This window comes from Neurospora hispaniola (assembly GCF_033458365.1).
Source record: "Neurospora hispaniola strain FGSC 10403 chromosome Unknown B0T23scaffold_9, whole genome shotgun sequence".
NCBI lineage: Eukaryota > Fungi > Ascomycota > Sordariomycetes > Sordariales > Sordariaceae > Neurospora > Neurospora hispaniola.
In genome coordinates this window covers 519,531-535,806 of record NW_026944414.1, presented here as the reverse complement: position 1 = coordinate 535,806, position 16,276 = coordinate 519,531, and the positions used below count along the sequence as shown (strand labels likewise).

At 53.4% G+C, this 16,276-nt stretch overlaps 5 protein-coding genes across 5 annotated transcripts; 3 read left to right on the top strand and 2 right to left on the bottom strand.

Moving 5' to 3' along the window:
* The first annotated feature begins 566 nt into the window (after positions 1-566).
* B0T23DRAFT_389089 (methyltransferase-domain-containing protein) lies at positions 567-2,540 on the top strand. The gene has a single exon (XM_062837788.1). The coding sequence runs from the start codon at positions 872-874 to the stop codon at positions 2,462-2,464; it is 1,593 nt and encodes a 530-aa protein (XP_062688645.1). The 5' UTR covers positions 567-871; the 3' UTR covers positions 2,465-2,540.
* A 5,421-nt stretch (positions 2,541-7,961) lies between these two features.
* On the top strand, positions 7,962-8,923 carry B0T23DRAFT_407968 (uncharacterized protein; the record flags this gene model as incomplete). Its single annotated transcript, XM_062839251.1, has 3 exons — positions 7,962-8,304; positions 8,387-8,757; positions 8,819-8,923. The coding sequence occupies 3 exons, from the start codon at positions 7,962-7,964 to the stop codon at positions 8,921-8,923; spliced, it is 819 nt and encodes a 272-aa protein (XP_062688644.1).
* Positions 8,924-9,202: 279 nt separating this feature from the next.
* On the bottom strand, positions 9,203-10,232 carry B0T23DRAFT_389078 (phosphoribosyltransferase-like protein). Its single transcript, XM_062837787.1, has 2 exons — positions 9,293-10,232; positions 9,203-9,227 (listed from the first exon to the last, which is right to left on the bottom strand). Exon 1 carries the CDS (start codon positions 10,037-10,039, stop codon positions 9,338-9,340), a length of 702 nt encoding a protein of 233 aa, XP_062688643.1. The 5' UTR covers positions 10,040-10,232; the 3' UTR covers positions 9,203-9,227; positions 9,293-9,337.
* Positions 10,233-10,650: 418 nt separating this feature from the next.
* On the top strand, positions 10,651-13,211 carry B0T23DRAFT_432465 (nucleolar GTP-binding protein 1; the record flags this gene model as incomplete). The annotated part of the gene is made up of 8 exons (XM_062840382.1): positions 10,651-10,682; positions 10,739-10,768; positions 10,870-10,898; positions 10,964-10,981; positions 11,052-11,195; positions 11,298-12,358; positions 12,430-13,074; positions 13,170-13,211. 8 exons carry the CDS (start codon positions 10,651-10,653, stop codon positions 13,209-13,211), a joined length of 2,001 nt encoding a protein of 666 aa, XP_062688642.1.
* Positions 13,212-14,067: 856 nt separating this feature from the next.
* On the bottom strand, positions 14,068-15,748 carry B0T23DRAFT_325607 (rab GDP-dissociation inhibitor; the record flags this gene model as incomplete). Its single annotated transcript, XM_062835521.1, has 5 exons — positions 14,068-14,259; positions 14,344-14,498; positions 14,559-15,101; positions 15,174-15,547; positions 15,615-15,748. The coding sequence occupies 5 exons, from the start codon at positions 15,746-15,748 to the stop codon at positions 14,068-14,070; spliced, it is 1,398 nt and encodes a 465-aa protein (XP_062688641.1).
* Positions 15,749-16,276: the final 528 nt, after the last annotated feature.

The following is a 16,276-nucleotide window of genomic DNA, read 5'->3' as shown; positions in this document are numbered from 1 at the left end:
CAAGTTTCCTCGGTCGTGGCTAAGCACGCAAAAGCGTCGCGTGTTTGGCTATCAGGTTTTTTGTACCGCGTGGTGTAGAGGTCGAAAGATCAGGCCACCCTCGGGAAGAAGCCATGGTGTAGCGGCTTGGTGGGTGTGGACGGGAATTGTCTTTCTTCAGTCTTTCGGAGGAACTGTGAACAGGTCATGATGGGAGACCCAAGATAACAAGGCATCTGTGCAAAGTCCATGGCCATGGATAGGTAGCAACCTCTTGGTATTGCCATGTCGTCGAATAGTAGTGTAGCCCCATCACCAAACAGAGCATGGCGGATTCGTTGGGGCAGTCTTGCCGACCCGAAAACGGTCGGAGGGCTGTGAAGAACACGAGGCACCCCGGCGATGAAGTGGACGATGCACGGTCTTGAAGCCCGAATAGGAGTGGGAATGGAACCTCGGAAAGCAGTCTGTCCCTGACTGGTGGGTAAGGTGGGGTACTGTAGTGTAAGGTGTGCCTGTCAGCTGCCAGGCACAGAGACGCAACCATGCTGGAGGAAACTGAAGAGACAACTGGGTAGAATCGAGTGCGACAAGAAATCGTCCAAAACTTCAGTGGATCTTGTATACGTTCGTAGAACTTACGGGTTTCAACTGTGGGCACCCAGTCCTGGAAGGGAAGTGGAGGTTATCGACAATCTGCTTATCTTGGAATTAGGTTTGCAGGGGTTCTCTCAATTGACGTTGCTTCCAAAAGCCAACGGCCCCACCTAAATTTTCTTCGTACCTAGTGTACCTATCACTACTAGTCTATCACAACCAACCAACCCATCTTCGAGTTTGAACAAAACAATCATTTTCGCATCTTGTCTTGTACGAGACTAAAGCAGCCATCATGTTCGCCGTCAAAGGCCTCAAAGTCTCCACCGACAAGCTCAAAGTCGAGACCGAGCATGGCTCCGTCCTAGCGACCCAGCCCCCCCGTACCGTCGCCGCCGGCGAAGAAGGTGCTTCCGCTCCCAAGAACAAGAACAAGAAGCGCAAGAGAGCCGGCCGGTCCAACAACACGGATGTGAACCTCGACAATGTCGCCGACCTCTGGGAGAAAGTGATTGAGGGCGGCGACGCCAAGGCCAAGAAGGCCAAAGAAGATGCAAAGAAGGAAGCCCACAAGGCCAAGAAGCAAAAGACGGAGGAGGGTACTCCCACTGAGGCTACCACCACCACCACCGCTGCTCCCCAGCCAGCCACGGACAAGAAGAACAACAACAAGAAGAACAAGAACAAGAACAAGCAAGAGTCCAAGCCCGCCGCCGAAAAGAAGCAAGATGCTACCACCACCACCGAATCGAAACCCTCTGCTCCCGCCCCCGCCCCTGCGCCCGCAGCACCCAAACTCACCCCCCTCCAAGCCGCCATGCGCGAAAAGCTCATCAGCGCCCGCTTCCGCCACCTCAACGAAACCCTCTACACCCGTCCCTCGCGCGACGCCTTCTCCCTCTTCTCCGACTCTCCCGAGATGTTCACCGAGTACCACGAAGGTTTCCGTCGCCAAGTCGACGTATGGCCCGAAAACCCCGTGGACGGGTACATCTCCGCCATCAAGACGCGCGGGAAGTTGCGCAACGCTCCCCGCACGCGCCCCGGCGACGGCACCTCGGACGGGACCAAGTACCCCCTACCGCGCGACCGGAACGGACTGTGCACCATTGCCGATCTGGGCTGCGGCGACGCGAAGCTTGCGCAGGCGCTGGTGCCACTTAAGCGCAAATTGGGCATCGAAGTGAAGAGCTACGATTTGCAAGACGGCGGGAAACCCGAACTCATCACAAGGGCGGATATCGCCAATTTACCGCTGAAAGACGGCAGTGTGGACGTGGTCATCTTTTGTTTGGCGCTCATGGGCACGAACTGGATCGACTTTGTCGAGGAGGCGTACCGGGTGTTAAGGTGGAAGGGCGAGCTGTGGGTGGCCGAGATCAAGTCGCGGTTTGTGGACCCGACCAGGAAAAAGGGCGGCGGGCCCGGTAATGTGGTCAGCCACAGTGTGGGTAACCGCAGAAAGGCCGGTGCTGCTGCCGCCGGACCTGCTCTTGGAAAGAAGGACAAGGCCAAGATGAAGGAGGAGGAAGAGGCCGAGGAGGAGCAGCAGTTGGCTGTCCATGTGGATGGTGTGGAGCTTCGTCAGCAGGAGACGGATGTCTCTGCTTTTGTGGAGGCGCTGCGGAAGAGAGGATTCCTCCTGCAGAGGGAGTATGGCCAGAAGGCGGTGGACATGGATAACAAAATGTTTGTCAAGATGCACTTTGTCAAGGCGATGCCGGCCATCAAGGGCAAGTGTGCGGACCTGAAGAAGGAGGCGCTCAAGACGACGCAGACGGATGCCAAGGGGCGGCCTATCAAGACGCCCAAGTTCATCGATGCCGACGAGGAGGCTTCGTTCAATGAGAACGCTCTTTTGAAGCCCTGTGTGTATAAGATCAGGTAGACGAACGGATGTGTGTGTGTGATTCAGTACGAATAGTCAGTTAATGGAAAGGCTTATGAACTACTTCCTGTTTAAACACACACATCATATTGACATTGATATGTAAGCTTGGTACTACGTTCTATGTAGTTGTATGCTACAGACCTTGTCAATACCGATCTGGTCCGTATCTTTTACTACTACAAGTCCCATCGTGATTACAGCTCGTCTTGAACGGCTCCGAATAAACTGGTAAAGCAGCGGAACATGGTCTAGGAACGCTTCAAAGGTAGTGGAGATCTTTTGCTTGATTGCCCATATCATCATAACCTTGATACCATCCCTTTACTGTCCATTCAACTCTTGACGTCCAAGTAACATGGATTTGCGCCGCTTCCATCCGATCCACTAAAAGCAGATATATGCTCTCTATGTTCATGCCAACAACCCCCAACTTCCTTAATTTATTAGAACCCTTCAAAGATCAAACTGGCCGCATACTCAACGTTCCCGTCCGTTGCCTCCAAAGCCCGAATCGCCTTTTGTTCGTCAGCACCGAGTGCTACAAGCTGCTCAATATGCTCCCGGGGAAAAGACCGGGCTTGAGACGCTCGAGGTGCGGAAGCGGAAGCGGGAGCGGGAGCGGGAGCAGAGGGACCCGGCTGTGCAGCAGTAGACGGACCAGCCTGACCCTGGCGATGCTGTGCAGTACCAGGTCCCGAAACCGCGCCGGTACGCTGGCCGATGGTCGTGCCGCCGGGACCCTCAATCGTAGGCTCATCCTGAAGCGCCTCCTCCGTCGCCTTCGGTATGTCCGCCTCACCCAAAAAGGGAATCTCCTCGCCCTGGATGACGAGCGCGTTCTTGGCCAGATCGATACAAGCCTGGTAACGTTTCAACATGTCCAAGCCGAGAAGCATATCCACATTCTTGCCCTCCATGACGGTAAAGCTGCATGGCAGGAAGAGCGAGCCGATCTTGACAGGAGCCGTGTGCACACGACCAATGATCTTGGCAGTTCCGACGCCCTTGGCGATACCACCGTACCGCTTGTCAACCAGCCGCATGATACCACACGCCTCGGCAATGTCGGGACTCATGATCGTTGCTTGAGCTCCGGAATCCACAAGGGCCTTGACCTTAGCCCCGTTTACCTCAACATCCAGATACAGCATGTGTACGGTACCGAATACTACAAACGAAAAACGAAGTTAGCGGCAGCTTCCCGACCACAACAGGGAAACCCTCCGACTCTACAATGCTTACTCACCCTCAGGATTATGCTCCATAGCAGTCTGCAGGTTCTCGGTAACCCGCTCCTGGCGAATGATCTCCTCGATCCTTGCCTGCGCCTCCGGATTGAACGGATCCTCGTTCAACTGCTGGATTATCCGATGACGCTCCGCCCTTTCCCTCTGTTCCCTGTCGTACCTCTCCCGGAAGAGCTGCGCCCACCGTTGGGGGTCATTGATAGCGGCCGCCAAGTCGGGGGCTGTCCTCTCCACCTCAGCCCGCAGAGCCGGATTCGCCAGGAACTGCAGACGCAAAAACTCGGGATCTTGTTGAGGGGGCGCCGCTGGCCTTCCTTGCTGTGACTCGGGCACCGCCGTGGCCCGTTGTGTTTCGCGGACGTGGAGGGCCAGCATGTCGCCGTCGGTGACGTTGAGCTGGGTCAGGGTCTTGGTGTTGTCGGTGATCAGGTTGCCGTTGTGGTAGAGGTGTTGTGTGCTGGGGTGGTGGCTGGTTTCCGCCTGGATCGAGTTGCGCAGCGTTTCGAGCGTCATGTCGGGAAAGACTTGGAGGGAGAGGAAGTCTTGATCGTCTCCCGTCGTGTCCTGGATGGCGATGGTTATTTGCCTGTTAAAGAGACTCACGTTAGCGGCTTTGGGAGTAGCGACTTCCGTCAGTTTATTGTCTCTTGTCATCAGCTTACATGGTGACGTCGTTCGTCCTAGGCGGGACAACAAGAGCGCGGTAAGTAGATGTTGAAGGGAGATGGCGTCACCGGCCAAACCTAGAAGAGTGCTTGGAGGGACCAAAGAGTCTCTGGATGGTGGGGAGGGGGGAAGAGAAAGTGTAAACGAGGAAGAAACGGAATTCTAAAGCTGTTTACAAGCAGAAAGAAAAGGCAAGGCTGAGTAATTGTACAGTTTAAGATTCCAGAAAGTGAAGGGAGGCGGCCGGGCGGGTGGCAGTTATTGAGGGGCTCTGGGGCAGGCAGGCACGCGGGCGATCCAGTGGGTCCGGGGCAAGCCGTCCGCAGCTTTCTGGACTGTTTATGCAAGGATCCTGGACTGACTGTTGGTTGCAATTGACACGCTCCAGTCCGTTACAGCTACCACTGTATCCTGAAAATAGCAGTTGACCGCGCCCTATACACTAGGTACAGGTCCAGAATCAACAGGTAGGGTACTTAACCAAGGTAGAGAGGTAGCTGCAATCGGACTGTCCAATTAGCAGCTCCATCCATGACATGAATGGAAGCTCCCCGTTGGTGGAGCTAAAACTGGACGGTACTTGTAAGGACTACCTACGTTGGCCCGGTGAAAGTGGAAGCATCGCGATCATGTATGTAAACAAATCCAGTTTCGATCGGAAGGACATGAACAACGTCTTGCTTCTTCGTATTTGTTTCCTGGACAACTTCAAAAAGTATCTCCGTACTCCGCTAGACTTGAGGGAAAGCCAACTGTCATGTGTTTTCTCTTTTGGGAACAACTTTGGCGTGACTTGTCTTCTTCCAGCATGCCAGCCTCTCCGCTTCCAGTAGTGGATGCTCGCGAATCTGCCGAAACGGCGTGAGGCTCAATTCGGAAGTTCCCACAGGAGAGTGGTTCCTAGTGACAGGTTCCTGAAGCTAAAACGGGACATTCAAACCTTGATCGTCTTGTAAGTACTATGCACGCTACGACACGGTGGTTTCTGCTTGTGATCAAATTTGGAACTGTCACGCTGTACCTGGCCATTTTTGCTTTGGTTTCCAGGAATTGCGCAATGCCCGTGGAAGCTGTCAGAGGTACGTGGAGACTTCTCTGTTGAGGTGACGGGAATACCTAGGTTAGAATAAGCAACTATCATTGTTTGACCTTGTGCTATTTAAAGTTCCAGGTGAGCATTTTGTAGTACTTGTGGTTCGCGGACAAGCTTCCAAGTTGCATGGCAGTTCCATCTTATCAGTTGCGGCAGTTGAAGCCAAAGTCTAGTGTACTATGTATACCAATCTAGCCTTTGAGAAGCTTTAAACAAGCTACCTAGGCAAAGTCCACCGGCCCTCCTCCGAGCTCCGATACCTACCTATTACCTACTTACCCTTTAACTATCCCGACAACCTGCCCCGATGCCTCGCACACAAAGGCTTTTCCACCCGTCCAGCCCGATCTGCTCTTCAGTCCACTTCGGTATCTGACAGCGTTCCGGGGCCGCCACGGCTTGTCAAGTGTCAAAAGTCCCCATGTTCATGCAGGTTGACCCGTTTTGAGATGTCGTGCGCCAAAGCCGGTGTGTAGTCCAGACTCCGGCTTATACTTCCATAAGCCGAATGTACATACCATTCATTCATCGTGGGCTTTCATTGGGGCTGGACGTTCCGTTTGAGAGCAGGCAGGTACATACTTAGGTAGGTCAGGTGGTGACGGAGGGGACGAAAAACAAACATCACCTATCCATCAAGTAGTACTACCTAGTGATTACGGCGTGTTGGGCGTCGTCCGGCGTCGTGATATCGGGGCTTAGCGTACAAGTCAAAGTGTGTTCGGTACGGCACATGATGGCAGCAGCAAGCATCAATGGAATGTATTATGTCTGTCTTCCACGTGATGTTGGTGATGATCTGATGCCTGCCCGCGAGGTGCTGCTGAACATGAAAGCAATAAACCTGTCTTTAGAATCTCATGTTTGTGCTCCAGAAACTATCTTCCTTTCTGGTTTGCATGGTCTGCTGAGCCTTTCGCAAATAGTCTGGCCGAAAAAAAAAGAAAAAAAAACCTGTCGTTCAAGTCTTGAAGTGAGTATTTGAGTAAATGAAAATGGTGGAAGAAAGTTCGTTGAGAGAATTGAATTTCACCATCCATCCGTAAAGGTTCGCGGGTCCCTGTCCCCCCCCCCTTATCGCCACATCTTGCCCCGCTCCGAGCCTCCTTATCGTGATGGAGATTCAGTGTCGTGTGCACCAAAATGGACATTTTCCCCCACCTCCCTCCGTGCCTGCGGGCCTGCTCGTCCGTGCAGGTGTCACCCAGCCCATCGGTTGTATTGCAACTTGGACTTCATTTCCACAATGGAGGTTCTCTTGAGATGATGAGGTGAAATCATTCCGATGGGGCTCAATTCGCCTTTAATTCAAATTCAAATCATGATTAGATCTTGAATAGTTAAGTTTGTGTGTGCAATGACTTGTCGGTGACGTCAATCCATTAGACTATTGAGTAAGAAGTGGGTCTCGAGAAGTTCAATCCATCAGCGACAAGAAGGGAAGTCCTGGAAAATGAATCAATTGACGATGTAACATGCCCACAGCCAGCCGAGAAAGAGGGAAAAAGCTTGGAGGTGATGTTTTTGGCGACCTTGGGAGCTTGGACAGGAGAGCTCGACTGAAACTGAGGTGGGGGCAGTCCGGCGTCAAAGCTCTTAGCTCTTTGCTTCTTCGGGGAGTCGTGGCGTCGGGGACTCGGGCGTGGTGTTGACAGAGGAGCTTTGGGAGCTTGTGAATTCGGTGGTGGTGAGATGAAGTGCAAGATATCACGATTAAGGAGATTGTGGACCGGAAGTACCATCGAGTTGGGAACTGGACAAGTTCATGCTTTCGTTTTTCTCAGTTCATGTGTTGTATGAACTCAGGGGCAGCATGGCCATGTGAACAATGTTCAAGGGGTTCCGTTTCCCTAGACCGGGAGATGCACCCAGGGTTGTCATGTTATTGTTCTTGTCGATTTTATAGACGTACGTCGAGGTGCTCGAGTAACACCACGGTCAGGTCACAGATCTGACAATCGCGAACCCCTCATGTGTTCCCGGGCGTGTACCTGTCAAAGAAAAGGTCACGCGCAAAGGTATTGATAGTCATTGGCCCTTCGCCCCAAGATTGGGAGCTTGGATCGTCGCGTAAAACACTTGACGATCCATCTTTCCTTGGGACTTCTGGACGTTTATGTACCTCCACAATTGGAGGGACGGGGGGCAAGTTGAAGGTCTATTCCCCTTTCAGTTGCTTGCACTCGTCGGTCACCTGGTCATAGAGGTTTAAAACCGGAATGCAAAAAAGGAAAAGATCGATCCATCCCATTATTTTCACATACCTGTTTTTTTTTTCCAGAACCTTTCCCTTTCGATTGTGACTAGTGAGCAGCTTGAAGTTTTCGCTCTTCTTCCGTAAACGATAGCTTTCTTGTCCATTCATACCCGAAACTTTGCTTGGTTGAGCCCCTCCTCCTCAGGTTATCGTATCACCGACGCTGGTAACCAGCCACCTCCAACTTCGACTCTCTCGCACCCAACATCGGAGGCTTGAGTCACGAGAAGCATGGCGACCACAGAGCGACAGCCTCCGTCATCCGTCGAGGGATCCAGCCCCAGCCGCCCGACAATGTTTCATCGGCTTTCAGACAACGCCATTGACGAGTCTTCGGATGCCGATAGCGATTTCGTCAAGTTGCAGAAAACCATCAGCAAGGAGAGGCGGGAAGCTAGGGAGAGCCCCCAAGCTCGTTTGCAGCGAGCATGCCCCTTCACCTTTCACCCCAATATCCGACCCCTCAGCAAGTCTGACTACGAATCCTGTATTGCGCTGGAGAATGCGGCCTTTCCGGACCCGGCACACAGAGCTACACCAGAAAAGGCGAGTTCACCTTATGCCAATATGGGCAGTATGCGCCGGGCCGAACCTTGACTAACAGCAACGGCCGCAGTTCGATTACCGACTCTCAACCTGTCCTGAGCTGAGCCTAGGTGTCTTTTGCACAGTGGTGCCAGAAAAAGCCAAGAATTGGACAATCGAAACCTTGGATACTGCCAAGCCTGTAGAAACCGATCGTCCCAATGGCGCAAAGAGCGTACTGGTGGCACATATCGTGGCTACGCGCTGCACCGGAAACACCATCACAGACAAGGATATGGACTATCCCAAAGACTGGCGAACTCGTCGCGGTCGGTCGGCAGACGTAGGACATCAAGAAAGTGGGCGGACCGTTGCGCTGCACTCCATGGCCGTAGCTCCAAAGCTTCACGGATGTGGAATCGGCCAGATGATCATCAAGGCCTACCTGCAACAGATGAAGGACGCGCAAGTGGCGGATCGCGTGGCGCTGATATGTCAAGATGTGAGAACTAGGTGCTATTCCTTTGGCTTACCTTGAGGACGAGAGTTAACCAGGGATACAGTATCTTGTTACCTACTATGAGCGGCTTGGGTTTAAGTGTATTGGTAAGAGCCCTGTCGAGTTTGGAGGAGGTGGGTGGCATGATATGGTGAGTCGCACTTCCTGAACATCCTCGGTTTTTTTTCTGGTTGACGTTCCCGAAATTCACCGTTTCTGCAGGTCATCGACTTGGTGAGTTATGAAGTGAAAGCCGTCAAAACCCCGTCCTAGTGGGTATCATATGGTATTTCAGAACGGCAACATTCCCGAAACCAACATATTTCGGCGCGTCCCCAAACTTGTTGAATCAGATTAGACCTTGTGTGGGATCCCAAAGTCGGCGGAAAGATTGATTGGATGCGCAATCAGAACCTGACAATCCCTATCCTTCTTCTTCTTCTTCTTCTTTTTTTCTTCTTCATCATCTTCTTCTTGTAGAGTGTCAGCCACAGGTTTGATGTTGTGGCTATGGTCAGAGGGTACTGGGCGAACAAACCTGTGATATACATGTTACTATTTTATCAGAATCCAACTCCAGCGTTTAGTCGGTAGCCTTGTACTTGGCGCGGTATTCCTCCGTCTTCTTGACGTCCTCAGGGGAGGCAAGACCCCTCATGCCCTCAATGATGTCGTCCAGAGTAAGGATGGCAAAGATGGGAATGCCGTACTCCTTGCGGAGCTCGCCCATAGCACTGGGGCCGGGCTTGCTATCGTCACCATCAGCGGCAGGGAGCTTCTCCATGCGATCAAGAGCAACGACGATGCCAGCAACAATGCCGCCCTCCTTCTCGATCTTGGCGATAGCCTCACGCTTAGCAGTGCCAGCAGTGATGACATCGTCAACAATGAGGATTCTCTTGCCCTTCAGAGGGGCGCCAACAATGTTGCCTCCCTCGCCATGGTCCTTGGCCTCCTTGCGGTCGAAAGAGTAGCAGATCTTGCCGTAGGTCTCGGGGTCAAGCTGGGCAAGCTTGTCGGTGGCAGCGGTAGCGAGGGGAATGCCCTTGTAGGCGGGGCCGAAAACAATGTCAAAGTCCAATTGGCCGCTCTTGTGAGCCTCGATAATGCACTTGGCGTAGGCAGTGGAGATGGCCTGGAGAAGGTCGGCACGGTAAAAGTCGCCAGCGTTGAAGAAGTAGGGGGAGATGCGCTTGGACTTGAGCTCGAAGCTGCCGAACTTGAGGACGCCGCCGTCGATGGAGGCCTTGAGGAAGTCAGCCTTGTAAGGCGAGAGAGCGGCCATTGTGCTGGTACGTAGTATTTGTAGGATTGGAATTGAAGCTGGAAGAAGAAGAGATTTCAGAAGAAGAACAACCTTGACGTCTGTCTGCCTGACAACTGAATAGCTGGAGGAACCTGGAGAAAATTGAGAAAATGGAGGGAGGGGCCGATGAAGGGTTCAGTACCTGGCGGCGTCACACGCGGCAGTCTTCAACCGAGTCAATCAGATGGTGGGTTACGAGTGGGCCAATTCCAGGAGCCAGGCCCGCGAAAGCCCGGTCATCGGCCACTTGGGCGCAGTGGGGTTCCTGGGAAAATGTGGGGTTAGAAAATCCCAAATTCCACACTAGCCGAATCCTTGAGCAGTGAGCACCCCTTGGCAGGATGTCGTGGCATTGCACACTCCGATCCACTCTGGCACTCGGCTGTTATCTTATCGATTGGAGCAAGCCGCTGGAAAAATATTTCGAAGTAGACTTTCCATTTGGCAGCGCAGCGCCTCCCCGTCGCCCTCCAACACCGCCGCCCCCCCGCAGCCGGTCTCTATCCTTCAGACCGTCCGTCCGACCTCATTGTCCTGCACTTCCAGTCCGAGATTTTCTCACCCGCAAGTGCTTGACATCTATACCCAAAATGACGTGGAAGGACATTGCCCCTGTGCCTACGTAAGGACATCTTGGTTGCTGTGTTGTTGTTTGGCATCGCTAACTCGCTTCTACAGGGCACAGGAATTCATCGACATCATCCTCTCGTAAGTCGACATCGACAGCCCCCGACCACGACGATGCGAAGTCTTCGAGTTCGAGTCCAATGGCTTGGTTACGGTGGTGAAGGATATTAACTGTTCAACAGGAGGACACAGCGTCGCTTGCCGACTCAGAGTATGTGGTACAATGTGGAAAATTACGTGAAGCAGGGCATGATCGCTAACCTCTACTTTGAACAGTTCGTGCCGGTTTCAAGAGTATGTCGTCTCGATATCCGATACTTTGTATGAGAATTCGAATAAATCATTGACACGCGACACCGAACAGTCAGCAGAATTAGAGCCTTCTACACCCGTAAGGTCAAGTTCACACAGGAAACATGCAGCGAAAAGTTCGGCGCCATCGTCTCGAGCTTCCCCATTCTCGCCGACCAGCATCCTTTCCACCGCGACTTGATGAACATTCTCTACGGTACGAATCCCGCTTTTCCCTGCGACAGGCGGTTTCAGCAACAGCGGGTTGTGAACCGCGCCTGGTCTTGGTGGGAATAGTGGCTGACAAGGTGATGGATAGATGCCGACCACTTCAAGGTTGCCCTCGGTCAGGTCTCGACCGCCAAGCACTTGATCGAGACCATCTCTCGTGATTACGTCCGTCTCCTCAAGTACTCGCAAAGTTTGTACCAGTGCAAGCAGTTGAAGAGAGCCGCCCTCGGTCGTATGGCCACCCTCATCAAGCGTCTGAAAGACCCTCTCGCCTACCTCGACCAGGTCCGCCAGCATTTGGCCAGATTGCCCGATATCAACCCTACCACCCGTACCCTCCTCGTTGCCGGCTTCCCCAACGTCGGCAAGTCTTCGTTCGTGCGCTCCGTCACCCGCGCTGATACCCCCGTCGAGCCCTATGCTTTCACCACCAAGAGCTTGTTCGTCGGCCACCTCGACTACAAGTACCTCCGTTACCAGGTCATCGATACCCCTGGTATTCTCGACCACCCTCTCGAGGAGATGAACACCATTGAAATGCAGTCAGTCACTGCCCTCGCCCATCTCAGAGCCGCCGTCATGTTCTTCATCGATATCTCGGAGCAGTGCGGTTACTCGCTCAAGGCCCAGTGCAACTTGTTCAGGTCCATCAAGCCCCTTTTCGAGAACAAGATGGTCTACGTTGTCCTGAACAAGATGGATATCAAGACCGTTGAGGACCTCGACCCCGAATCCCAGGCCGATCTCATGGACCTTACCAAGTCCGGCAACATTCAGCTTTTGCGCGCCTCTTGCGCTACCCAGGACGGTGTCCAGGAAGTCAAGAACACCGTTTGCGAGGCTCTCCTCGTTGAGCGTGTCAATCAGAAGTACAAGGCCGGTACCAGCAGCAACGGCACCATGGGCTCCCGTCTCACCGAGGTCATGTCCCGTATCCACGTCGCCCAGCCCGCCGATGGTGTTCTCCGCGAGACCTTCGTTCCCGAGGCCGTCAAGGGTCTCAAGAAGTACGACAAGGCCGACCCCGAGAGGAAACTTCTCGCCAGGGATATCGAGGAGCAGAACGGTGGTGCTGGTGTCTTCAACGTCGATCTCAGGGAGAACTGGATCTTGGCCAACCCCGAGTGGAAGTACGACAAGATTCCCGAGGTCAGTAACTCTCGCATTCCGACTTCCCTAAATCAAACCCCGTTACTAACATGTCACGCTTTGATAAACAGATTGTCGACGGCAAGAACGTCTACGACTTTATCGATCCCGATATCGAGGCCAAGCTGGCCGCTCTCGAAGAGGAGGAGGAGCGTCTCGAGAAGGAGGGCTTCTACAAGTCGGACTCGGACCTCGGCGACGAGTCGGAGGAGGAGATCCTGCAAAAGGCCGAGTACATCCGCGAGAAGCACAAGCTGATCCGCAACGAGGCCAAGATGAAGAAGTCGCTCAAGAACCGCGCCATAATCCCCCGGAAAATGCAAAAGAAGTCGTTCGCCCAGCTCGAGGACCACATCGACCAGCTCGGCGTCGACACCGAGGAGATCAACCTGCGTGGCCGTGCCCAGGTGCGCGAGCCCACTCGCGGCCGCTCGCTGGCCCGCAGCCGCAACGCCACCGAGGACCCCGACGCCATGGAGGTGGACACGCCCAAGAGCGCCGCCGAGCGTCTTCGCTCTCAGAGCCGTCCGGCCCAGCGTGGCCAGGGCGCGACAAACAGGCGCGACGACGGTGTTACTGGTGGTGTGGGCATGGACGGGGAGACAGCCCGCTCCAAGGCCGAGAGGGTGGCCAAGCTCGGCCAGCGCAAGATGAACAGGATGGCCAGAGCCGGCGAGGCCGACAGGCATATTGGTGCTACCATGCCCAAGCATTTGGTACGTCTTTTTTTTTTTTTCTTTTCCCCTTCCTTCAATCCCCCTTTTCCCTTTTATCTTGACACGTAAACTAACCAACCTTTTTTTTTCTATAGTTCTCTGGAAAGCGTACTGTTGGCAAGACACAACGTCGTTAATTTGGATCCATATGTTGGTTGGGTTGGGTGTGTCGTGTCGGGGCTCGTCTCATCTTTTGGCGATTGTGTTGCTTCTTTGCTATTGTTTCTTTTTGGGGAGAAATGATTCCATACTTATATCTCTGCGTCAACGGTCTTGTTTTTTCACACACACACACATCATGTTTATAACGTAGACTTACTACTACTTACCATCTCGAGGGCGTTTTTGGGCAAAATGGGAGAGAGAGAGAGAGAGAAAAAAAAAAGGATGTCAACAACTACAACAACAACATCGATAGTTCTGAACCTTGCTGTTAACAATTGTCTTGTATATCTCCACCTGTCGCCGAATGTTCGTACGTTGGAGAGTCTGATACGAGTTATGGTCATTCAAACACCATCACCACTACCACCATCACCACTACCACCACGGTGATTAGGAAATTCCCAACTCAGGGGCTCTGAAAGCATCATCTCCACATCTAATATCTCTACGGTGTCAACTTTCACTGTGCCAACACCAGGGGCACCACTTCCATTTGATTACTTTGTCGTCATGGTGAGATTAATGTGATTTATTACCCATCTCCTCTAATCGTTCCCATCCCATCCCAAATCTACAAGAAAATCGATACGTATCCATACGTTTTGGAAAGTGGGTGAGTTGAAGGGGGGAGTGGCTGACTGGCTGACTGACTGACTGCCCGTAAAACCTCGCTAAACAGAGCAGAGCAGCAGCAGCAGCAGCCTGTATGTACTAATGTGATATGTGTACAGTTTATGCTTTCAAACGAGGAAACCATCAATTAAATGTTGTTAATGTTATGCCTTAATCCATATCCATATATCCCTTTATGTCACTGTCGTCCATTGTTTACTCCTGCGACATCTGGATACCCTCCCTCAAACCTTCAACAACAAGCTCCTCGCCCGCGCACCGGCGGTAGATGTCCTTGACGTCCTCTGTCGAGGTCTCAAAGTGGCTGGTGGCGTCGTAGCTCTTGGAGATGAAGATGTTGTCGTTGCGGCCGTCCTCGAGGGGCTCATAGAGGGGAATGGGGGGACCCTGTTTGTGGTGAAAATTGCGTTAGTTATCTTTCTAGAAGGTAGGTAGGCAAGAATGACGGGGGGAAACAAAAAGAAAACATACCATGAACTGCTCCTCGATCTTGCCGAGGCGCTCGATACCAGGGGCGAGCTCGAGGTGGTGGTTCGCAGAAGTCTCGGCAATGGTCGAGACAATGGCGATCCAGTAGCCCTTGGGGCAGACGTTGTGCGCCGAGGAGACGCAAGCAATGTAGATATCTGCACAGCCCTTTATTAGTGAATCTGTTTGGGTTATCATGCTTGTGACGCAAAACTTACCGTTCTTGCGGCCCACCTGCGACTGGGGAATGATCAACTGGCACGAATCGGCGTCGTTGGTGCTAGCAAGGGGGTGCTTGAGAATGCAGATGGCGCGGAGGACGTGGCCGACAACCTTGACCTTGTCGGGGAAGTAGCTGGGGTCGCCGAGGATCATCTTGGCGCGGGTCTCGAACTTCATCTCGGGCTCGACACCCGTCATGGTGGCCTTGATGCCGACGGCCTTGCCGTTCTCGTAGACGAGCTCGTCAACGTTGGTGTTGAGCATGTAGGTACCGCCGTAGATGGCGGACAGACGGGCGAAACCCTGGGGAAGCTCGCCGAGGCCGTAGAGAGGGTAGATATATGGCGACTTGCCGTAGCGGGCGACGGACTGGCCGTAAAGGCGGATGCGCTCGATGGTCTCAGGGGCGGCGCCAGGGGTATCGAGGTAGTTGTCGTTGAGGTAGAGGGCCATGGCGTGGCCGACAAAGTCCTTGGTGCCGGCCTCGAGGCTGAACTTCTCAAAGACGTCCTTCATGGTGCAGGTGGCCATGTCGAGACCTGCAAGTGCCCCCTAGTTAGCGCTTATGAACAATACAACATGACAGCAAGTGTGTTGTTGGCCAAACTTACCCTTGTGTGTGGCGGGGTCCTTGGGGTCGAACTCGCCAACCCACTCAATGAAGCTCTTCATGCGGCGCTTCTCAAAGATGCCCATGAGGGGCGAGCGCAACGCCTCGGCGGCATCTGAGGGGACCTTGGCGATGGTGGCCTTGGAACCAGCACCCTGCTGTACGTAGCTGCCGGCAACCTGCTTGAACTCGAGGTAACGGGTAACATCGGTGGAGACAAGAATGTTGGTGAGCTCGCCCGAGGACATGAGGAACTTGGGAACAAGGTCGATGTTCCAGTCGTTGGGGCGACCGTATTCCTTCCAGGGCTCGGTACCGGCGGCAAAGTTGCCATACTTCTTGAAGAGCGTCTCGAGGTTAACCGACGCCGCCTCACTGCGCAAAGAGTCGTGTTAGCTTCCGTTCATGGTTCGATAGGGGGTTGAAGGGGGGGAGTACGAACCCGCCGTAGTGGTCGTTGCGGTCGATGTGGAGGACCTTCTTTCCCTTGACACTGAGAACACCCGAGAGAATACACTCGGTCAAGCCAGTGCCCAGCACAATGACATCGTACTCCTTGGCGATCTCGTCGGCCATGGTTGTGGTGTTGATAGTATTAGTTGTGGTTGTTGTTGTGGTGAGTCGGCGGTCTTGCGGTCTGCAAGCTATAAGCAACAAGCTACAGGTAGTAGGAAGCTTGTGTTTGGATTAGAGGGGGGTGGTGGGGGGTGGTGGTGGTGAGAGTAGGTAGTAGGCAGGTAGGTGGTATATAGCAAGCAGGCTAAACACACGACGACGGAGAATGGAAGAAGCAGAAAAAGAAGAATGGGACGGGGAAGAAGGAACGAAGTTGAAGGCGGATCACTTGATACTAAATGGGGGTAAGTAGCCCGCCAGAGAGAGATGATGGACGACCAGGGACAGAGACAGTGGACTGGCTGGTGGACTTTCGTCGTGGACTGGACTGGACAACTGACAGGAGGCGGCGTCCCGTCGGTCTGTCACGTTAGTGTCCATACCTGGGTGGTTACTAGGTAGGGGACAAGGGACGACGGGCTGCCACTGCCTGCACACGCTGCATTGCTGGCACCGCCCTGCGACTGACAGCAGCTTCCACCTGTTGCA

Coding starts and splice junctions, on each gene's coding strand:
- B0T23DRAFT_389089 (XM_062837788.1), top strand. CDS start 872: ATGTTCGCCGTCAAAGGCCTCAAAGTCTCCACCGACAAGCTCAAAGTC.
- B0T23DRAFT_389078 (XM_062837787.1), bottom strand. CDS start 10,039: ATGGCCGCTCTCTCGCCTTACAAGGCTGACTTCCTCAAGGCCTCCATC.